This window comes from Xiphophorus couchianus, chromosome 6 (assembly GCF_001444195.1).
Source record: "Xiphophorus couchianus chromosome 6, X_couchianus-1.0, whole genome shotgun sequence".
In the NCBI taxonomy this organism is placed as follows: Eukaryota; Metazoa; Chordata; class Actinopteri; order Cyprinodontiformes; family Poeciliidae; genus Xiphophorus; species Xiphophorus couchianus.
The window spans coordinates 764,354-788,195 of NC_040233.1; the positions used below are offsets into that span (position 1 = coordinate 764,354).

At 41.4% G+C, this 23,842-nt stretch overlaps 1 protein-coding gene and 1 long non-coding RNA gene across 4 annotated transcripts in view; one reads left to right on the top strand and one right to left on the bottom strand.

Moving 5' to 3' along the window:
- Positions 1–23,842, bottom strand: part of exoc3 (exocyst complex component 3) — a 34,893-nt gene that overhangs the window by 1,674 nt on the left and 9,377 nt on the right. For 2 of the 3 annotated variants that reach the window (XM_028020854.1, XM_028020855.1), the window contains exons 8-14: positions 8,012–8,129; positions 6,186–6,311; positions 3,474–3,574; positions 3,271–3,381; positions 2,446–2,587; positions 2,080–2,202; positions 1,768–1,929 (exon numbers count right to left, since the gene is read on the bottom strand). In XM_028020854.1, the coding sequence (XP_027876655.1) occupies positions 1,768–1,929; positions 2,080–2,202; positions 2,446–2,587; positions 3,271–3,381; positions 3,474–3,574; positions 6,186–6,311; positions 8,012–8,129 (883 nt within the window). Of the gene's footprint in view, positions 1–552; positions 647–1,767; positions 1,930–2,079; positions 2,203–2,445; positions 2,588–3,270; positions 3,382–3,473; positions 3,575–6,185; positions 6,312–8,011; positions 8,130–23,842 lie in introns of all 3 variants that reach the window. The other variant, XM_028020856.1, reaches the window with a different exon arrangement.
- LOC114146613 (uncharacterized) lies at positions 8,903–23,525 on the top strand. Its single transcript, XR_003595928.1, has 3 exons — positions 8,903–9,126; positions 9,349–9,350; positions 22,517–23,525. It is a non-coding gene; the product is annotated as an uncharacterized LOC114146613 (long non-coding RNA).

A 23,842-nucleotide genomic window follows, 5' to 3' on the forward strand; every position in this document is an offset into this window, starting at 1 on the left:
CATTTTCATATCAGGACATGAAAATGGAAAGCTATCATGAAATCCAAGGGGAAACATCGCAAACTTCACAAGTCATCTCGTTGGAGGCAGTTGGAGGTTATATGTTTTGGACTAGTCCTTCAATAATAATTCTTATTGAAAAGAGGTGTCCAATGTTTAAGGAGCATTTTTTCAAACCGACGTTCCAATCCCACATTTTGCTCTTCTGGGACAAAGTAACGCATGAGGAACAATACTCGTTTCAGATGCTTCCATCCTTAGAACAGCTGTCAGGAAAGCCATTACCTATTCTATTATAGTAGATATACAGTACTCTATCAATATTCAGTATGGTTTTTTATTTATTTTTATTTTTCACTGTTGAATTTGTTTTTTTAATTTTACTTTATTGTATTTTACATTTCAAATGCTGTAATCTTTCTCAGGGAAGGAACATTTTTAACGGTTGTTTCACTTATGCACAGTACCACTTTGTTTCTGAACAGGTCACCAGCCCGTCACAGGGCAACACAGAGACAGACTGGACAAATATTCATGCACACACACACTCACACAATAAGGAGAATTTAGAGAGGCCAATCAACCTGACGGTCATGTTTCTTTGACCGGAGTCTTTCTCCATGCAGAAAGATCCCGGACCTTTTTGCTGCAAGACAACGGTGCACATTAGGTTTAATGTGTCAAAGGAAATACAAAATAGATAAATAGAAATGTAAACTAATTCGGCTTACATTAAGCAGTCTGAAATCAACTACCAAATGGAAAAAAAAATACATAAACACAAATTAAACTGTTGTGGTTCAACAGAACATTAGTTTTATAAGATGTTAAGATGTGCATTCTTAAACAAAAACATTAGAGGTAAACAAACATTATGTGCAAAACTAAGAATCTTGTTTTAATATAAAAGGAAATCTTCCTTTTAAAAATGCTCAACACCAAAATGTATGTCACATAAAATCCCTGCAAACAATAAAATCTTGTACACGCTTCCTAATGACTTGGAACTTTGTCCTAAGCTTCCAGTTAACAGGTGAGAGGTGAGCTGACACAGAGCTGAGCTCCGAGTATGGGAGCTGCAGCGGCCAAAACAACTACACTTCTGCATATTCTTACCTTATCACAGATGGATGAGAAATTCAGTTCAGTCCAGACTATAAACCAGTCTTTTTCTTTGTTTTTATGGCAGTTGGTAAACAACTATAGGAAGCATCATCACATGTCTCCAGCCATGTTTGCCTTCACCTTTACAACTTAAGTATCGCTGCATCCGTGATGATATTTATGTCATGAAATTAGCATATCACCATAAAGTTTATCTTCCTGGGCAAGTTTTTTGTACCGGTATTATTGGGAATGATATGATATGGTCCAGTCTTAAATGTAAAATTGCCTTCTTTGAGAATCAAATAAAATTGAAAAAAAGTCATTATGAGAAAATGGCTTGAGTAAAAAATAACCGCAATAAAGGTTGAAATAGTCCATGATATCTTCAAAAGAGCGAGAATTACTTTCTACATCAGAATGCAAAAGTATATATGTTTGGAAAGATTGAAAGGAAGGACTGAGGACAGAAAACACAAGAACAGATTGGGTCTAAAAGAGTTGCACTTTAATTCAAAGTGCTCTTACTGGAGGCACACTCCAGTGTTCATTTGTCTTTTTCTTTCATTTTTGCCCACCCCTTGTTTTTCTCAGTTTTGTATATGTATATAAAAACATTCTTAATGTAAAGAATTAAAACAGATCCTGGAGCAGTGAACTCACCGCTGCCAGTTTCTTGAAGAGGAACTTAAACTGCTCAGCTTCTTTGATCATCCTCTCTGCTCCCTCTTTCCTCTCATCAGCATTTTTAAAGGTGATTCGTTTCTGCATCACTGCTTTCAGGTACTCCACCACCACCCTGCGCAGGGCCTCATTGGTCATGCCCTGCACACAGCACATCCAGCAGGTCGAAGGTCATAGTACTCACAGAGCTTCTTAACAGGGACCTTACCTGGTTGGGTTATATCTGACTCATCCAATGCAAACATTTAATTTAGTACTACAGAAGACCTTCCGTGTGCAGCCTCGCCATACCTGATTGAAAGGTTTCTTGACCTTGTTGAAGTCATTGAAGTAGTCCTCCACCGTCACACAGATGGTATCCACAGCATGAGACCCTGCCAGCCACTTCCGGGTCAACAGCTCATTCAGGTGACTCTGGTTAACACAAAACCATAGTCAAAGAAGTCACATAAACTGGAAGCATCGGGATGGGAGCAGAACAAAGAAGTCAGAGAGTGTGCCACAGCAGCAGTTGTGTGAGGGAAAGGGATAGTTGGGTGAGGTGACAAAGAAACTGAGTTGTTTCTCTGCATGAAGCTTCATTAGATCCCTCTACCTCTTAATGAATAGCTTAGTCGTACAGTCAGACTAGTTCAGTTTGATGCCAGTAAGTCTTACTTCAAGGTCTAAGAAGACTTCATCCAGCAGAAACTGACAGCCTTCCTTCACAACCTCACCGAGGGTCCTCTCGATTGCAGCGTCACTATCAAAGGGATCCAAAGCTTGAGAGTACTTCCTCTTCAGACTGTTGATGGACTCCCTGAGGAACCCAGATGAAAACAATCACTGACTCTGAAAAGCCACAAGTATTCATAACCATTAAGAGTGGAGTGGGACCATAAGATCATCTCTAAACTGTGCCGATAGTATTCATTTTCACTGAATACTATCTGAGGAAGCTGTAGCCAGTGTGAAATGTGGAAATGCTCAACATAGGAAATGCAAGACTTATTTTTAAGTCTTGTAAAATCAAGAACTCTTGATTATAGCAAAGTTTCTTTGACTTTCACTTCAAGATGGAAACTGTGACTACTAAACTGTACATGAATACATGAATAACTGTACATGTGATCTTACTGGTGGAGTTTGTTATCAAGGACATATTACACAAAAAATAGGAAAACAGTGTGTGGTGAAAAGCTTGACTGGCCAGTAAAAAAATTTCTCCACCAGCCACAGTAGCTGGTGGAGAACAAAAGATTTATTTAAACCTCTGATTGTGGGGGAAAAAAACAAAACAAAACAGCAACAACAACAAAAAAACAAAACGTTTACCTCTGACCATGTCTGGATTTGTCTTTGCTTGGAATCAATCATGGTAATCTACAATAAGACTCAAAACACAGGACTGCCAAACAGGGAGAGGCCTGAACTGCTGGACTAACTTTACATAATGTAAGAGTAACTAAAAGTTACGTTTTGATGTTTAAACTGAAGTCTTACTTAAATGTCTGACAGTTGTTGACGATGGCGATCATATACTGTATGTAACACTGAGGCAGCTGTCTGTCCCGCAGGTGTTCCTCTTTATAGGCTACCACCTCCTCCCGATACCTGTATGGAACGCACATTAGCGCAATATAAATACTGCAGAAATATTTTCATACGAAGTTCAATTACGGTGTTTGAGTATTTGAAGGGAATACCTCATAAGGAAAGAATTCATCTGTTTCAGACAGAGTTTCAGAACCTGCTCCTTGAAGTCCCCATCTATCTGGGCAGCAACTTGCAGATTCTGCTCAAACATCTGGTGAAGATTTAAAGAAAGACATATAACCACCAAAAATGTGACTACTTTACTTTTTCTAAATGCCCCTTGGGTGTGTGAGTGTGTGTATGCATGGTTGCTTGTCCTGTGTTTAATTCTATGTTGCCCTGTAGAGAACTGGCGACTAGTCCAGATGTACTCTGCCCAATGACTGCTGGAGACAAAAACCTCTAAACAACTGTCGTGCCATGTTGGCCCCAATTATCTAACCCTTATCACGCTGAGGTGCCATGCCAGAAGGCTGGGCCTTGTTAGATCATTCACAATAACACCGGCAAAGAAATAGATAAAAACTTGTCTGGGAAAATAAACTTTATTGTGATATCCCAATTTTATGGTGGAACAATGTCACCCCATCATCCATGCAGATAAATTCAAGCTATAAAAGTGAAGGCAGACATGGCTGAACTGCCATAAGAAGAAGGGAGAAGGTGGTCAACTGGTTAACAGTCTGGAGTGGACTGAATTTCTCAGAATTATATCAGAATTATACCTGCGATAAGGTAAGACTATGGACCTCTTGCACCGTGATGTCACACGTGCAAGATCCCGCCCCCATCGCACTGCTGGAGGGCAAAAACGTAGACAATAGCCTCTGTAGTGTTTTGGCCACTGCAGCTCCCATACCTGCCGTTATCTTGTAACAAGGAGCCCAGCTCTGCGTTGGCTCACTTCTCCTCTCAACACAGAAAAAAAAAATTAAAATGACCCATTCAGATACGGTGAAAAACTTTCTGAAACACAAACGTCTTCCCAAAAAATAAATAAATAACTTGAAGCTTAGTGCAAGATTCAGGGCCACCGAGATGTATGAAACAGGACAAATATTTCCTGACTGTTTTGTCTGGAGGAACAAAGATATGAGGCTACTCAGAAACATTGAGAACAAGCTAGCTCTCTACAGCTAGTCAGGTCTGCTAAAACATTTGAATAACTCAATAGAAGCTGGAGTTGAAGGTGCTCATCGCTCTGTGTCCCAAACTAGCTATTGGTTTAGGAAAAATATGAAACAGCACACTCATTGCTGTTAAAGCAATGAAAACAGTGCTGCGGCAAGGATGCAAGGAGGGGCGAGTATGAAAGCTAAAAATCAAAGCACTGACAGTCATTACTTCATTGGAGAGGTCAGTGGCAGATGGACAAAATGAAAATGAACAAAGCTCCTGATCATTAGGAAGTGTGTGCAAGCTTTTGTTTGCAGGGTTTTTATGTGACATAAAATTGGTAGTTGAGCAGTTTTAAAAGTAAAAAATAAACATTATTCTTAGTTTTGCACATACTGTTTATGTTCTTTAAAAATACACCATCAGGGGGAAACACTTTTTAACATCCTGTAAAACTAATGTTCTGTTGAACCACAACTGTGTACAGTAATTGGTGTATTTAAATATTTTTATTTCCATTTAGTAACTGATTTCAGACTGGGTTTTTTAAGCCAAATTAGTTTACATTTCTAGTCATCTGTTTTATATTTTTGTTGATGCATTAAAAACATATTGTAATATTTAGTATTTATATACAAACACTTTTTTAAAGTAGTGACTTTAAAAAGGAAAGCAGAAAATGTGGAATATCGTCTGCAATATAATTTTTTTTCAACAAGACCCAACTCTACCATGACAGACGTTGGAAGTGAGGAACGGGAGTACTCAACAGTACTCTGGATTGCCTCCAGAGTATTTTTTGCCAGTACTTGGCTTCTACTTGTTCAAGTCAAGCTAGTTCATCTGTGCAGGTAGCACACCTGGCCAGGGCTCATAGACAGTTGTGTTTACAAATCTTGGAAGTAGTTGCCTCAGAAGCAGACCATCCGTTATCCCTTCTGACGTTTTTGTTGATTTGATCAAATTACAGAATTTGCTTGAATTCATGTCGCATAAATTATACCACTATATCATTAAGTGCTTCCCGTTGCACAGGAGAAGGCTTGAAAACGTACGAAAGTCTAGATGCTAACCAGTTATTTTGTACACAGTAGGTTACATGATGCAATATTTGATTACATCTTACTAATCTTACTTACTTATGACTGTTAATCTTATCTTGTAAAAAATGTTTGTTGCAAACACGGAGTCCTTACAATTGACTTTCCTCATGAAAAGGCTTATGATAAAATTATATTTGGTTTACATCCTTGTCTGTTTGGGCAGCTGGCAGCACAGCAACCTATGACCATTTTTGCAGAGAATTCAACTGTCTTTCTTTTGACCAGGTTTACAGGAGACAACACGTGTATACTTTGTTTTGACATTATGGCACAGTGGGTCATGTTTTGAAGAACGGGAGGTTACATGCATAGAGTCAATACAATAGACCTTTTGAAATAGGTGTTAAAAATATTGACCTTTTTTCATAATTTTTCTTAAATGTACTTCATACAACCTCATCCTATAACATAAGCAACAGGGCAGTCAGTCAAAGAGCAGCTTCTTAGAACTATGTTCTCTAGATGTTTTCCCAAGTTGGAGCAACATTTAGAATCTATACAGAAAAATGTATCTGTTATGGACAACAAAATAAGTTGACTGTAAATGAAATCAGGAACAGTATCAAAAGTTCTCCTCCAATGCCATGACAAACTGTGTGTTACCTGAAAGACGATGGCAGGCAGCGTGGTCTGGTAGTATCCATCTTGGTCTGCCTCAGGCTCTGTTTCTTTCAACCAGTCTTTCTTATCCGTTTCCAGGGCCTTCCGCAGCCAACCTGTTATATTAGACTGGAGAGACACACACAATCAAAGAAATATGGACATATTTAATAAAATAAAACACAACTAGTGTAACAACCACTGCTCATCTTAGAGATGTGGGCTATAAAGGAGGCAGCAGTCAAAAACGCATATTAAAATCAGTCTACAATGAACTTCAAAAGATTTTACCTTAATTTTTAAGTTTAATTTTTATGCAACAATGCACACATTGAAATTGATATAATTGTAAAAAAAAATGGGCTAAAATATGTACACCAAGGTTTTGCCACAGAAAGCTTGCTAAGCCTGGTGGTCGGGGCGCCGAGGCGGTCCAACAGTGGCTCACCATGTTTTTGTATGTTAAGTTGACTGGAAATGTAAAAAACATTGCTGGGTAATTATGTTACTGGAAGATATTGCTGACAATACTTAAACCCACAACTATAGAATCTTAAAAATAAACAAACAAAAAAAAAATACAATTAAAATAAATATCAATTATTTGCACTGCTTTTAAATCCAAATGAAGTCAGCAGTTAGCGAATCTAACAGCACAGTGTAAAGTTGATCATATTCACTACATCTCGTTGCTTGTACTTACGACAGTGCAATGACAATAAAGTTGAATTCTACTCTACTCTATTCTATTCTATTCTAACCAGCCCATGCCATAAATGAACTAAGCAGCTGCTTAAGGCCTCCCAGTCCTTCAGGGCCCCCCCAAAATGCTAACATTTTAAGACAGACTTTAACATAGCATTTTAACATTAATTTATTGAGAATGTCAATGCTGTTAAAATTTAATTGCTTCAGCATCGATAAAATTTTTTAAATCGTTTAACATTTAAATTTAAAATTTTAAGGAGATGGCAAGTTTACTTTGTAAAAGTTAAAAAAAAATCTTCAGTTAGTTTTGTTACCATAGCAACAATCTGATGCTATGAGTTTAATCTGAGTTTGAGCTCTGTTTCTTCACAAATACATCTTAGTAAACTACAATGATCACTAATTGCTTTTTAGGTTGGCCAATTAAACTAGGCCCCTTGGGCGTGCTGTGGTGGCGTAGGGGACAGCGCGACCCACGTTTGGAGGCCTTGCGTCCTCGACGCGGCCGTCGCGGAATCGTACGGCCGCGTCGGGGAGAAGAGATGCGACATTTGCCGCATGTCTTCTCCCCTCTTCTTCCCCCTTTCCTGTCAGCCTACTTTCATATAAGGGACACTAGAGCCCACAAAAGATCCCTTGGAGGGGAGAAAAAATGTAAAAAATTATAATAATAAACTAGGCCCCTCTCCCAGATTTTACTAAATCCAAGTTGAAATGCTGTTAGAGGTGCCAATGTTCTTGGCAGCAAGAGGGACCCCTAAATCAAATTCTGCTCAAGACCTCATACAACCTTGGACCGCCACTGCAGTCCAGGGTTATCCCATGATGAGCTAAATCCACTGCACTGCGCATCTCTGCTAGATACAGAAGGGCAAATGGAGAGATTTAATTTATGTGGCCGTTAACCTTCCAGCAGGGAAGGTGTATTAAGATTCTTTTTAATAATTTCTTGTCCGGACATATAAACCCAAAATAAAGTTGTCTTTAATTTAAGAAGTTATTTTTATTCCATTTGAAAAGCTCAGCTTTTTGACTCCAAATGATCAGTTTGCCTGTGAACTGGAATTGCAAACCCAGCAGAATGTCTTTTAGTGTGACAGGTGTGTGTGTGTGAAGCTTACAGTAAACGTCTTCACATATTTGCTAAGCAGGTCATCCACTACTTCCTGTGGCAGCAGCGGTTCAAGCTGATTGATGTCAAATTCTGAACACAGATCTGGATGCCCCATCATTTCCACGCTGTATAGCAAGAAGATATCCAGAGTGTAAAATGTTAAATACACATAAATAAACATAAAATAATTCATGTACATGTGTAATTGTAAGTTACTACAACAAAGCAGTAACTAGAAATGATAAGCAGAATATGGATTTGTGTTGCAAGTTTAAATGGGTTTGATTTTTTTTCTATTATTGTTTTTATTAGTGTCAGGTCTAAATACCTATTAGAGACAATTTTAAACAAACACAGGAAAGACAAGAGAGTTAGATTCTTTGTTTCTCGCGAGGACAACGGACAGAGATGTGCTTTCAGTTACAAATCTCCTACCGCTCTGAAACACATCTCCCGCTCCTCTGTTTTATTGATTTCAGAGTCCCTGTCACAGAGAGCACTGCAACTCTAAAAGGGTGGGGTCAAAGCATTTTAGTTGCAGTGCTAAGTGACAATCACTAACTAAACACATGTTATCTACAATCTAAATCCTTCTTGCTCCAGGCACGGCGTCGAATGGGACACGTTGTATAGCTTCAAAGCAACGGCTTTGTAGCACAAAGAACAAAGCAGAGTTTCCTCCAGGGTTGTAAAACTCAGCTGGGAACAACTAACACCTCTATTTCCCAGGGATTCCTTTAGGAAGGAATCAAAGTTATTTAACACACAGAAACATTACTTATACTAAGAGTAAAAGAATAAGAGCATATAAGTAAACATTATCTAAATGTAACTACAAGGCTACATAATACAACAAATATTTGATAATACTAATAATACAATTTACCCAACAATTAGGATCAAATGTTACAATCTCTTCTGTGTACAATTCAACTTCCACCTCACAGATTGAGTGTCAGACCAACATTTGCTAATCCAGGTACCCCCACCCCTCTTTTTTTTCTTTTCAATAAAAGAACAAATGTAACAACGCGAGTAGGGGCTTGTCCCAATTCTTCTTGTTTTTGGAAGAAACACAATCAAGTGTGTAAGTTTGCCAGAATCAAAACAGGGATACATTATGTAGGGCAGTGGCTTAAATATGTCAGCAGATGCCACCAAAATATTAGATTTGTTCTTTGAGTTGTGGAAGTCGGTGAAGTGTGTCCATTGACGAACACCGTACTTGGCGTCTGTTACGGTGCGCTGGCAGTACAACGGTCAGTATTTGCTGTGAATTCTGAAGGTAAGCAATGCTGACCGCCAGCTCCTCAATGTAGCCAAATGTTACTTTTAATGTCCAAGTAGTTAGTTTTGTATCGTTTTGTCTTTTTTTCTTCTTTTTTTTTTAATATATGCTGTATCTGCTAAACAAAAAAAAGAAAAGAATGATAATAATAACTGCGTTAATGAGACTTATATTGACACGCAGTATTTGCTGTGAATTCTGAAGGTGAAGCCGCTGCGCTGTCGGTTGGTCCGAATAAACGGTCTGAACCACGATCTCAACCGCCGTGTGTGTCCGATTTATGCCTCAAGTTTCCTTCCGACAACCACCATTAAAGAAAACACAACGCAGAGTCTAAGGAACAGCCAGGTGTCGTCTCACACGGACAGGGTTACATCTTTGGTGCCGTGACCCGGATCGTGGTGCTTCAAGATCACCCAGGCAACAACGCCAGCAGCCCGGTTACCCAACGGTTTCGTTCTGGTAGTTTGTTGAGTGTATGGCAATCTGAGTTAGCGTGTGAAGCTAAAGCTGCAACATATTATTTTAGTGTCACTTTTATTGCACTGTTTAAGGTAGTCAAAAAAAAAAAAAAAAAAAAAAAAATTTGTTTGTGAACTACATTTTGTTTGAAATATTTATTCTATTGTGATCATATCCTTTCTTTGTCTAGTTAGAATTTTGGGAGTGCGTTAAGATAATTTAATTATTTATTTATCTTTAATTCATAGCGAAAAAAAAAGAGTAAATAATTACATTTTGTTTGAAATATTTATTATATTGTGATTCTGTTCTGATCATTTATATAAGTTTAACTGGAATTTTGGGGAGTGATTCAAAATAACTGTGCCACACAATTATTTGTGTATTTATTTATTTATTTATTTATTCATAAACACTTAAAAAGGGGACGTACACATACAAACATACATTTTGGCAGTCTACAAAAAAAAAAGAGATCCTTGAAAATAATGAATGACTATGCTGTTACCCCAATGAGGCAGATGCCCTCTGCAGTAACATCTAGCCACCTACTTACCCCTGAACCAGTACTGAGCCACAGATTCGACTCCCCAGGGGTGCCACACACCTACCTACCTGGAGGAGGAGCAACAGCTGATGCCAGCAACCAGCCACCAGCAGCGAGGCCAGAGCCAACCAGTCAACCCACAGGACTTTATGGCCAGCAGCTACAGTACCACACCCCAGTTCCCCAGGCCAATGATGGAGGAGTAAACACACAGCACACCCCCGCAAACCCAATTCGGTCACCCTATGTGGATCAGTATACTTCTACACCTTGGACTGGCATGCATATGACTGCAGCTTCCCTACCACCTCAGGCTATGACAGGAAGTCGGATTATGCAGCAACCTGCTGCTGCAACCATCTATCCACACCCAGCAGACCTTTATCAGCCAGTGAGCCAGCACCCCGCCGGTTATGCTGGCTCTCCCACTGTGCCCCAAGCTCCATTGTATTCATCGGTCAGTGGTCGATGGGGCGTTCATTCAAACAGGCCCAACCCTCAAATTATGAATCACGCAGCTCACAACCATACAGATCCGTTCTACGGACACGGCCGGGCTGCGTACGGCGGATTCCTGCAGACCCACCAGGTGAGAAGTGTTCCTATATTTACCGGTAATGCTGATAGTAGGATGCTGGTGGAGGATTGGATTCGGGACATGCAATATCTCCTGGAAGCGATTGAGCTCCCGCCACACCTGCAATTTTCCACTGTGGTGCGTCATCTGAGTGGCGAGGCCAGGAAATTAGTCCTGAACGTACCTCTGCATAACCAAACCCCTGAGATGGCTTTTGAAGAACTGAGGGCTGAGTATGGGGACACACAGAGCTCCCTAGATCCACTGGCTGACTTCTATGAGCGGAGCCAAAGACCAGGGGAGTCTGCCTGCTCATATGCCATATCGCTGGAAGCTAATCTGAGAGCGGTAGAGGACAGTCAAAGAGGAGGCAAGCCATTTCCAGACCGGGACTGCAAACTCACCCGGCAGTTTTTAAGGGGTCTTAATGATGAGGAGGTATACATGAGGATCGCTCCACTTAAGCCCAGGTTCTTAAGCTTTCGAGAGCTGCAGGCTGAGCTCAGAGACATGACCAAAGAAACTAAACAGTTCCAGTCATTCCACAAATCAAAGCGAGCTCACACCCAGATTCAGACTGCATCTGGTAGCAGCCCAACTGTGAATGTGGAAGAGACCACCCATGTGTCAGAGTTGTCAGAGCTTACTGAACTGGTTAAAAAGTTAGCTCTTTGCCAAGCAGAGCAAATGACTAAATTGACCTACCTTGAAGCAAGAGTTACTGCTCCATTGCCTGCTCCACAAGTCCAGGCACCCATAGGGCCTCCAATCCGAGCCCAAATCTCAACTGTGACATGCCACAGATGTGGTAAACAAGGGCACATAGCCAGAGTCTGCAGGGCAGTGTTACCAGATCCCAGTAAGGTGAATGGGAACAACCCCCACCCTGCTCAGGCTTTAAACGAGTAGAGCCCGTGGTCACCGGGGCAACCACGGGAGAGCAGCCAGACCCCCAGCCACAAGACATAAAGATAACTGACGGAGGGGAGAGCACTCCACTAGTGGGCCCTAGAAACGAAGGTGAGGTGGAAATCAGTGGAATGAAGTGCAAAGCGCTCATTGACTCTGGTTCTCAGGTAACCAGTATTACCCACAGCTACTGGTGCAGCCACCCTATCCTTCAAAAACAGAAGTTACAGCCCTCTCGGATACCTATAGAAGGTGCAGCCGGTCAGAGTGTAACCCACCATGGTGTTCTACGCATTAACCTGAAAGTGTTGGAAAAAGAGTTTAAAAATGTGCCAGCTTTTGTGGTTGAGGACTCAGAATATCGCCTGTCTGTCCCTCTGTTGATAGGAACTAATGTTCTTCGGGCCTCCAGAACCCATCTGCAAGCAACTTATGGCCAACAATTTCTCCAGCATGTCAAAGAGAGCCATCCAGAATGGTACACCTCCCTCTTGGAGGTGGGTGACACAGGACATTATAATGTGGAGGACAGAGTGGGTCCGGCTGTGTATACAGGTCAAAAAATACACATCCCTGGGGGAAAAGAAATGGATTTAATGTGCAAGGTGACAGCAGGCCCACAGAGAAGGACTTATACAGCACTGATTGAGGGCCACCATTCCCTGAAGCTTCCTCAAGACCTTCTGGTTGCCAAGGTCCTTGCTAATGTGAAACGAGGACGCACCCCTGTCAGAGTGATGAACCTGTCTCAACAACCAGTCACCATCAAGCCGCACACACAACTAGCCAATGTGTCCCTAGTGGATGGTGTCATGGACTTCTCAGACAAAAAGCAGGGCCAAAGCTATGAAGGCAGCTCCAAAGACACATGTCTGAGTCTGACTCAGGTAATATCGAGTTGTTGTGTTAACCTGAGTAAAGCTGCAGTCGAGGATGAGAACCAGCGCTCCATTCTTAAAAAGCTGGTAGAGAGGAATGCTGATGTATTCTCCCAACATCCTCTAGATTATGGTCACACAAAGACAGTGCAACATGAAATTCCACTAGTGGACTCTAAGCCATTCAGGCTCCCCTATCGCAAGATTCCCCCATCACAGTGGCAAGATGTCAGGAAGATGTTGATTGAGATGGAGGTGGCAGGGGTAATAAGGCCCAGTAAGAGTCCATATGCTTCACCTGTAGTGGTGGTGACAAAAAAAGACGGCTCACTACGGTTGTGTATCGATTACCGTAAATTGAACTCCTGTAGCACAAGAGATGCATTTCCCCTGCCAAGAATAGAAGAGGCTCTGGAAGCATTGGGTCAGGCCAAGTTTTTCTCCACGCTCGACCTCACTTCAGGCTATTGGCAGGTGGAGGTGGCGGAGCAGGACAAGCACAAAACAGCATTCAGTACACCAATGGGCCTGTTTGAGGCCAACCGAATGCCTTTTGGGTTACAGAATGCTCCATCAACCTTCCAGAGACTCATGACTTGCTGTTTTGGAGACCTGAACTTCACCCAACTTTTAATATATCTGGATGACCTTATCATCTTTTCTAAAACCTTTGATGAGCATCTAAACAGACTGCAGTTGGTGTTCGATCGGCTCCGGGAACACGGTCTAAAACTTAAACCCTCTAAATGCCAGTTGATGAGAAAAGAAGTGCAGTACCTAGGCCACCTGGTATCTGCTGAGGGAATCCAGACTGACCCAGAGAAGATTCGTAGAGTCAAAGACTGGACCAGGCCAACAAACCGCAGGGAGGTACTGCAATTTCTAGGGTTTGCTGGCTACTACAGGCGCTATGTCAGTGGGTACTCTGTCCTGGCAGCTCCCTTATACCGGCTCACGGGTGGTGACCCAAGAATGAAGAAAAGAAGGGGAAAAAAAGGCCTGGCATCTGACCCACCATTCTTATGGACAGAGGAATGTGAGGAGGCATTCCTGGCCTTAAAGCACAGACTTACGACTGCGCCAGTGTTGGGATACCCGGACGACAACCTACCATTTGTGCTTCAGACAGATGCATCAGGGGAAGGACTAGGTGCTGTCCTGGTCCAGGTTCAAGATGGCATAGAGAGAGTCATAGCCTTTGCCAGCCAAGGGTTGAGTACAACAGAGGCAAGGTATCCCGCCCACAAGCTAGAGTTCCTTGCCTTAAAGTGGGCGGTAACAGACAAATTCTACGACCACCTCTATGGGCGTAAGTTCTCTGTCCAAACAGACAATAACCCCCTCAAATACATCATGAGCTCTGCAAAGTTGGATGCCACGGGGCAACGGTGGGTCTCCCGTTTGGCTGCTTTTGACTTTGATGTCCAGTACCGGAGAGGACAAAGCAATGCAAATGCTGATGCCCTGTCCCGTATGTCCAATCAAGAGGTCACAGAGACTCTGCACTCATGCCCTCTGCGGGTATGCATTAAAAAGCCCGAACAGGGTGCTGATCAGTCAATACAAGATCCAGGCAACTCTTCGAACCAGAACACAATGACCTCAGCCAACTTGGACCCAGAATCACCAGGACCTAATGAGCCATACAGAGACATAGGTATGGAGTCACTTCCCGCCATGACAAAGCAAGAGATCCGCGCAGGACAAAAGGATGATCCTGTTATTGGCCCTGTCTGGCACTACAAAAGTCGGAATGTGACACCCAGTCGGAGTGAGAGGGTCAGTGGTGGCCGACAGGTCTGTCTTCTCCTAAAAGAGTGGAAGAGGCTAGTGATCAGAGACGGTATCATGTACCGTCGCAGCCGCGATCATCAAAGAGGAGTGGTGGAACAGCTAGTGCTACCAGAGAAGCTGCGTGAGGGAGCTATAAAGGCTCTTCACAATGACTCCGGACACTTGGGTTTTGAGAGAACAGTTCAGATGTTAAAAGAGAGATTTCATTGGCCTCAGATGTTCCAGGAGATCAAGATCTGGTGTGAGCAGTGTGAGAGATGCTGCCTCAGGAAAACGCCAACATCGGGAGTCAAGGCCCCTTTGGTCAGTATTCACAGTAATGCCCCCATGGAACTAGTGTGCGTAGACTTTTTGACTTTGGAAAAGTCAAAGGGTGGAATGGAAAATGTCCTTGTGGTCACGGATCACTTCTCACGCTACGCACAGGCATATCCCACTAAAGATCAAAAGGCCAACACAGTGGCCAGGGTGCTATGGAGAAACTTCTTTTGCCGGTTTGGGCTTCCTGCTAAGTTGCACACTGACCAGGGGCGCAACTTTGAAAGTGCTGTAGTGAAGGAGCTGTGCAAATGTATGGGCATCACCAAAACCCACACAACCCCCTACCACCCACAAGGCAATGGCATCACTGAGCGGTTCAACCGGACACTCATGAATATGCTCGGGACATTAGAGCCACATCTGAAACCTCGGTGGCACGAGCACTTAGATGCAATGACACATGCATATAACTGTTCACGCCATGACTCTACCGGGTATACGCCATACTTTCTGATGTTTGGCAGACATCCTAGACTCCCAGTTGACCTCATCTTTGGGCTCCAGACTGCTAATAAACCAGGAGAATACAGTGCATATGTTCAGAGACTTCATGACTGTCTGTCACAGGCATATGCCCAAGCAAACCAGACCTCTCACCAGGCAAAAAGTCAACAGAAAAAGTACTATGACCAGAAGGCAAAGGGTCAAATTTTCAACCAAGGGGACAGAGTCTTAGTTAAAGTCTGCCATGTAGAGGGACGGCAAAAACTAGGGGACAAGTGGGAGTCGCAACCTTACATAGTGGTGAAAAAGCAACCCAACATACCTGTGTACGTGGTGCGACCAGAAAACAGCGATACTGAGAGGGTGGTCCACCAGAACCTTCTGACACAATGTATGTTCCTCCCAGTAGAGCAGGCAGAAGAGATAGTGGAGAACACAGAGGATATGACAAGACAAGCCTCTGGAGTGACCGTGCAGGGGATGGAGCACTTGGAGCCCGAAACGTTGGAGGAAATTGTGGAGGAGGTTGAAGGCGAGACAACAAATAAACAGGTTGAGCAGCCTGAAATGGAAGGAGTGAATATACCAGACAGAAAATTCAATGGATGGACGGAACATATAACAGATGGAGGTATCACTGCAGCCCCTGCACCCAGTGCTCTTAGAAGGAACATGCAGAGGAATCGACAACCCCCAAAGAGATTTTCCTGTGAGTCACAAGTAGTGGAAAGTGAAGACACTCAACAGAAGATAATAAGAGGACGGAAGCTGTGGGAGACAGCTAAAGCCAGAAAAGCAGTAAAACACTTAGGAAATTCCACTTAATGGAGTACATGCTGGCCATTACACTGACACAGCACACAGTCATGTTTTTTTATTTTTTTATTTATATGTTCATTGTTGTTTTGGGTCTAGTCTGATGACTGGGACGCCATCAAAGAAATAACGGGTAGATGTAGGGCAGTGGCTTAAATATGTCAGCAGATGCCACCAAAATATTAGATTTGTTCTTTGAGTTGTGGAAGTCGGTGAAGTGTGTCCGTTGACGAACACCGTACTTGGCGTCTGTTACGGTGCGCTGGCAGTACAACGGTCAGTATTTGCTGTGAATTCTGAAGGTAAGCAATGCTGACCGCCAGCTCCTCAATGTAGCCAAATGTTACTTTTAATGTCCAAGTAGTTAGTTTTGTATCGTTTTGTCTTTTTTTCTTCTTTTTTTTTTAATATATGCTGTATCTGCTAAACAAAAAAAAGAAAAGAATGATAATAATAACTGCGTTAATGAGACTTATATTGACACGCAGTATTTGCTGTGAATTCTGAAGGTGAAGCCGCTGCGCTGTCGGTTGGTCCGAATAAACGGTCTGAACCACGATCTCAACCGCCGTGTGTGTCCGATTTATGCCTCAAGTTTCCTTCCGACAACCACCATTAAAGAAAACACAACGCAGAGTCTAAGGAACAGCCAGGTGTCGTCTCACACGGACAGGGTTACAATTACTATATACACTGTTAGCCTTTGCTGTATTCTTTACAGTTAAATACCACAAAATGCCCAGTAAAACTACCATAAGATATCTTTACAAGTAGTTACTGTAATTTGCATTGCATTATGGGTATAGTACATAGTATTACAGTAACTTACTGTATGTTTTAAATTTGCAGTAATTTACTGTTTACACATTACAGTAGTGGTACTGTACTTATAATATACAGTAAGAATTATATTCGATTTCCAACGGTCATCATACACTGTTAGCCTTTGCTGTATTTTTTACAGTTAAATACCACAAAATGCCCAGTAAAACTACCATAAATAGGGTGACCATATTTTCAGTTGGGAAAACCAGGACACCTTGGAGCAGGGGTGGGGAGGGGGGGGGGGGGGGGGGGGGGTCTAAAAGCGGGGAAACTCTTTTGTAAATCGTCGGTAAACATACATTTGCGCTTAGGCATGTTGTTGGCGTAATGACAGCCACGCTATCTGACGCGGCTCAGGGATTACGTCACACGCAGCGCCGTGCGCAGTGCCCTACACTGTTAGCCTTTGCCCAGTAAAACTACCATAAGACATCTTTACCAGTGATGGGATTTTCGGCTCCTTTTCGAGATGCGGCTCTAATGGCTCTTCTTACTGTGGAGAGCCGGCTCTTTCGGCTCCCCATATATATTTTTGACATTATTAATTAATTAATAGCTTAAACCTAATTTTATAATATTTTGTTTCATTATTGACATTGTTAAGCACTTATGATGAGTAAAAATGCCCCATAACAATGCTATAGCAATACCGATGCGTGTGATGTCCGCGTGTGGCTGTGCAGGTTGTTTGTCGAGCCTGCACCATAGGAAATGCTGACTTTGCACAGTCTGCACTCTGCCCTGGAGCTTGATGTAGCATTAAAATGAGTCCAAATCTTGCTCCGTTTTCTGTCACTCATTTATTTTCACCTATTCAGTTCTCACACTGACTCCCCTTCTTTCTGTGCTTCTTGACGCTGAGTGAGTGTCTGTACATAAACACCTGCCGACGAACGCTATACAGCTTGGCCAATTGCCTGCCGTTTCCACAAAAAAAGTGGAGATAAACTTTTTTTTCAGTGTTTTCCCGCCACATTATTAACTGAAACTATGTGTGATTGGTCAGATGTGGAGCACACGCTTGACATGAGGGCAGTGGACCGACCGAGGGAAAAAAACTCTCCGCTGTAGCCAAGGGCGTAGGTTTGGTCTAAGTTTTGGTGGGACCTTACAACTTACTGACCAACCCCCCCGCACCGACCATTTTTGACCAGTGGGGGGGGCACCACATTGGCTTAATAACCCCTCCCCCCAACCATAACCATAACTTGATCGTACATCTTGTGTATACAACCAGATACAGTCATGCTCAGCAGATCAGTTCAAGAACACTTTAATTTTTCCTTTTCAAAATTCAGCAGCGTAACCTGGTTTGTATTCACACTAGCTTAACTTAATTTAAGACTAACACTTCAAATGCCATATTTACTGAGATAATTTCACAGTATAACTAACACCTCACCTGGAGCCCTGAAGCTCCAGCCACCTCTCCATCGTTCTGCTCTGCCCCTTGCTCTGCTGTCTGAGCATCCTATTTGAAAAAGTATTACATAATTAACAGACCTATTCTACCTCACAATCAGTGCTGACCTTACTAAACACCGGACTTTACAACAAATGCGTTGCGTGATAGATATCTAACTTATGGGTCCCCTCACTGTACTTACAGCCGAGGTAGCGAAATAACTTCTAATGTCTGTCGTCCTTTTCTTTTTTGGTGGCGACATGGTCTCGGAGACTCATAATAAATGTCAAACTCAGAAGGAGACGCGTTCACTTTCAGCACCATGGACCAAGCTTCCGTTCCGCGTGTGGCCAGCTGGCCGCCGCCTGTTGCAGCTAATCAAAGAACGTAGATCCACGTTCTGTGAGCCAATAGCGGGTCGTCATAGTTCATAACAGCGAATTTTAAAATGAATGCTACCACTGTGTAGTATATTGAAATATTAAAGTAATCAGTGTAGATTTTCGTTTATTTATTTTGTTTTTGTTAAAAAATACATTTTTTTTTTTTTAATTAATATGGCAAAAATTGGTCGGGACTATTTTATATCCCTTGAATATTGGTCGTGACATGTCACGACCGTCCATACCCAAACCTACGCCCATGGCTGTAGCACTGGCAGAAGAGCAAAACGTGCAAGGAGAGGGAGAAGGGGGGGAGAGACAGCGAGGCACCGCAGGACAAAAAAAAAACGATGTGGGGAAAAACTATGGGCTCTGGCACTTGCAGAGCACAAGCACAACGACAGGGAGGCGGAGAGACAGCGATATACTGTAGAAAAAAACCCGGCTCCCAAATAGGATCCTAAAACAACTCCTATTGTGGAGCCGGTTCCAATCGTTCACTTCAAAGAGCCGGCTCTTAGAGCCGGATCGTTCGCGACCGACACATCACTAATCTTTACAAGTAGTTACTGTAATTTGCATTGCATTATGGGTATAGTACATAGTATTACAGTAACTTACTGTATGTTTTGAAGTTGCAGTAATTTACTGTTTACACATTACAGTAGTGGTACTGTACTTATAATATACAGTAAGAATTATATTTGATTTCCAACGGTCATCATAGCTGCTTCATCGTGGTTCCCTGTTTCTGTATTTTTACTCCTTTAGTGGTTAACATATTTTTAAGGCAGAAAGAGAGCATGTACTTTTGTTTTTTTCCCACACCCTAGCTAACATTAATATGCAGTTTATCTAGCTACGTCATCAAGGGTGGCTTCGCTTCCAACCAGCTTTTTCTCTCCAAGTGCAGCTCTGTCTCCGTGCTGTGGGCTCACAATGCCTCAGCTCTTCAAGACAGGTAAAAAAACACTTCTTAGAAAACTGTTTGAAGCCAAAACCTAGTCTGGAAATGTACATTTTAGATGGAGTTAACGTAGCTTATAGCATCATGCTATAATGCTATAACTTAGCATTATAGCATGAGCTGGTTTGTGCTGGTTAGCCTGGTAACATAACGTTACCTTTACGTTACTAACTCTGGTGTATTATATAACTGGAATATTGCAACCTTATAAGTTACGTGTCTGTAAATGAGGTGAAAGAAAGGAAAATATGATGGTGTTATTTTTTGAGCTGGTTCGGAATTAACATTAGCTTAGGTGCTAATTTTACCGTTGAAGGTTTTAGCTTGACTTTTGCCGCTTAATCTTCCTCGGGCGGCTTTGGGTTGAGATGAGCTCAGTGCTGAGTGTCTGTTAGCATTGTTGTAACATCCTTTGTCGAACAATATAACCTTAACTGATAATTGATCCCCCCCCCCTTTTTTTTTTTTTTTTTTTTTACATCTAATGACTGTTCATTTGTTTAAACCATGATCTTGCAAACGTTAAAAGTGCAGATTAGCTACGTAGGTCAGCAAGGATGAATTTCTAACTTTGTTCTTTTTTTTTCTTTTCTTCAGATGATTTTTTTTTTTAACTCCCAAGCTTTTTCCCTCCAAGTTTCTGTGCAGTTCTGTCCTGCTGACTGCTAACATAGCTTCATCTCTTCAAAGGACAAGACAACAGGTAAAAAGACAGCTCTTCAAACATATTTGAAGCCACAAAATAGTCTGGAAATGTAGAGGAGCAGCTAACCTAATCTATAACTTTGAGCTTGCTACAGCTGGTTAGCCTGCAAAAGTACCATTACATCTCCAACATAGTGTATAAGAGTCTGTAAATGAGGACAAAGGTGAAAAACATTAAAGTAGTTTCTGTTATTTTTTGAGTTTGTTCAGCCACAGTGGCAGGTGGACAAAAAAAGTTAATTTCCAACCCTGGTTACATATAAGGACTGTTCACATGTTTAAACCATGCTCCTGTAAATTTAAAGTTAAGTCAGTACTAACAGGTGCAACTATGTACAGGTGTAAATTCTGCAGCATTTGTACTTCAGAATTTACAGAATTTTGTAGTCATGTGAAGAAACATCAACACACAGCTAATTATCGGTTTGCATGTGGAATAGAGCAATGTCCTGCTTCCTTCAGAACATTTTCTGCATTCAGGTCCCACATGCACAGGAGTCACCGCCATTGCAGAAGTCAGACTGAACACTTGTGGAACTGTTCTTGTGGAATGTAATGCTTTAAAAAATGCATTTAGCCCCACAAACTGTCATTCACATCCGCTGTTTCAGAGTGGTAGCAGGATGTAGGGGTAAAGTCTAGTCTAGTCTCCGGGATGAGGTTCTCAAAAACCTGTTGTAATCTGGGTGAACTGGCCCTTTAAATATAAATTACTACCAGTAATTCATATTTAAGAGAGTTTTCCTTTTATGTTTGTTAAGGAAATATGGCTATTTTTGATTGTTTAATTTAGTTAAGCTAATGCCATGTGCGTTTAAGTAGATCAACATTCCTATTTGGACAAATGACAAGCTGAGGCAAGGTAGAACATCAGAGATAAACAGTCTCCTGGCAAGGCTGTAACTTAGAGCAGCCATAAAACACTATGCTCTTGAAAGGCTTTAAATTAGTAGGCCATAAAGAATATCTTCCCCGGCTCACAGGTCAGAGGTCGGGGGTTTCCCAGGAGCTCAGAGTTGCATCTGGAGTTGATCACAACTTAGGAATCTTGGAAACACTTAGGTTTAATTTCTGATACACCTTTTAAATATTGATAGCAATAGTGTATTAGATTAAAGTATATTACCCAAGCTACAAGTACTAATCTAGTAAATGGAATGTATTTGAAAATGTACTAACTATGACAATATTGGAATCAAAAGGGAATGGTTTGAATGTTATGTTTTACAGGTTGAAAAAGACTTCTATCTCATTATTGTTTGTGATAAGGCAAAGATTCAAATCTTTGGAGAAGCTGACTGCAGAGGAGCAAGATAGGTTTTGTGAAAATAACTTATAACTTTAATAACTAAAATGACTCTTGATATTTGTCATTGAAACTCAGGGGAAGGTTTAAGTTTTTCCAAGGTAGCTCTTGGTTGGTCAAAACAGGGGTACGCCCTATTTGCATATATTAACAAAGAGAAACGCCTTCACTAGAAAAGGGAATGCTCAATAATAAGAATTCAGACAACTGCCCTGTTTTGCTTTTAAGCATCAGCTGTCTCCAAAGGCACTTGATAGCCATATTTCCTTAACATGTTTTAAAGGTAAAATTTGTCAACCTTCCTGTCGATTTGAAAATGTAGATAACCTCCTGACCATCTCATGACCTCCCACATTGTCTGTCTTATTCTTTACAGTTCAGCTTCCACAAGATGGATCCCACTGATTTTGTTTGACGAATGGAATAAAAGTTCTTCTGATGTAGGAAATGTGTTCTATGGTTTTGTTGTTTTACAGCACATTATATTGTATTGTGACATTGTTCTTTATGACATTGCGAATATGTAAATGGATTTTATTTCTACAAATCTGCTGAAAATAAATACCTGTTATTCACAGTACTTGGACTAAAATTTCTTTTATGAAATTTTTCGGTTTATGGTAAAATATTCTTATATTAAAAAAATGTAAACTTTAATTTACAGTAAAACTCTGACATTATGTTGTGAAACAAGTTTACAGTAGACCAGCTTTCCTATAAAATACAATTACAGTAAAGCAGTTATAACTGTAAAGCACACTCACAGTAAAAATTAACTGTGAAATATCATAACAGTAAAGGTACTGCAGAATGGTAATTACAGTAACTTGCTGGCAACAGTGTTGCCAGTAAGTTACTGTAAAATTACAATAAAAGGTCTAACAGTGTAACATGACAGTAATTTCATGTGACAAGACATTTAATCCATGGGGATTACTGGTTTTACAGTTTGTCCATTTTGACCAGATCCTGAAAAATTATTCCATTCAACCTTTAACAGAGAATGATAACTTCTCTAGAATGCAAATGTCCAGTACAATTTTGAAGCAGTCAACTGTAGGTGCTTTAAGTTTGAACCATTTCCTAGTGATTGTCTTTTTGCTTGCTGCCAGTAGTAACACTTTTTAATCTTTCAGAGAGCAGTTATCAAATGGAATGTCTCTTAAGTACAGGGCTTCACATTTACAGGGAATTCTCTCAGTAAAGATGTTGTATAAGTGATCTCATAACTACTCCCACTATAGTTTAATCACTGGACAACCCCAGAAAATATGACAATGACTGGCCTCAATTGTTCCACAGAGTCTCCAACAGGTGTCTCCACTGCCCTGATGTTTTTTCTGAGTTGGGGTTACAAAATATCGAACAGTGTTTTGTAACCCCAAATATTTGGCCATACAGTATAATTTGTCGAGCCTTTCCCAGCCTTCAGATGAGATGATTACATTTTATTCTTTCACCCAGCTGTTTCTTATGTAGTCTGTATCACCTTGTTTAGATGCCAGAATATAGTATAGAAACAAATTTCATGCATGAACCTGATTTCAACAAAGACAGAAAAACATTAAAAATAAAAATCTTGGTATGGCTGTTTCCTATTTGTCTTGTGTATTTTGATTAAAATATGTCCTAACCTGCAAATATCTGAAGAAGTCATCCTTTTCCAACACATTAGACACATTTCTCAAAACACTGAAATGTCCCCTTTGGGAAAAATAAAAAGTTAATGTGACAAGACATTTAATCCATGGGGATTAAATGTCTTTGGGAATCCATCCTTTAAATATCCCGTCATTCTTAGTCTTAGTTTAAATCAGGGGTCTCAAACTCGCGGCCCGCGGGCCAACTGCGGCCCTCGGGATGATAGTTTGTGGCCCCCGCCTTAATATGAAAGTTTAATGTTAGTGCGGCCCGCGAGTTTGATATAATTGGCACTTTTCAGTGTTGTGTGCAGAGCTGAACGAACTTACCAATCACAGTGGAGTATATTGCTCTCGGGGGCGGGACATCGGCTGGGCCTATTTGCATTTTTCTATTTCTATTTCCTCCGTGTTCTGGGTCCAGTCCTCCATCTTCTCCAGCCGTCACTCTACTTCATTAATTCTTGCGTTCACTTTTCTTATTTCCTCTTTGATAGTTGAAAGTTGATCTTTGTTTTCCTGGCAGAACCCTATCAGCTAACATTTCCAGGCTAGTCATTCTGCCCTTAGG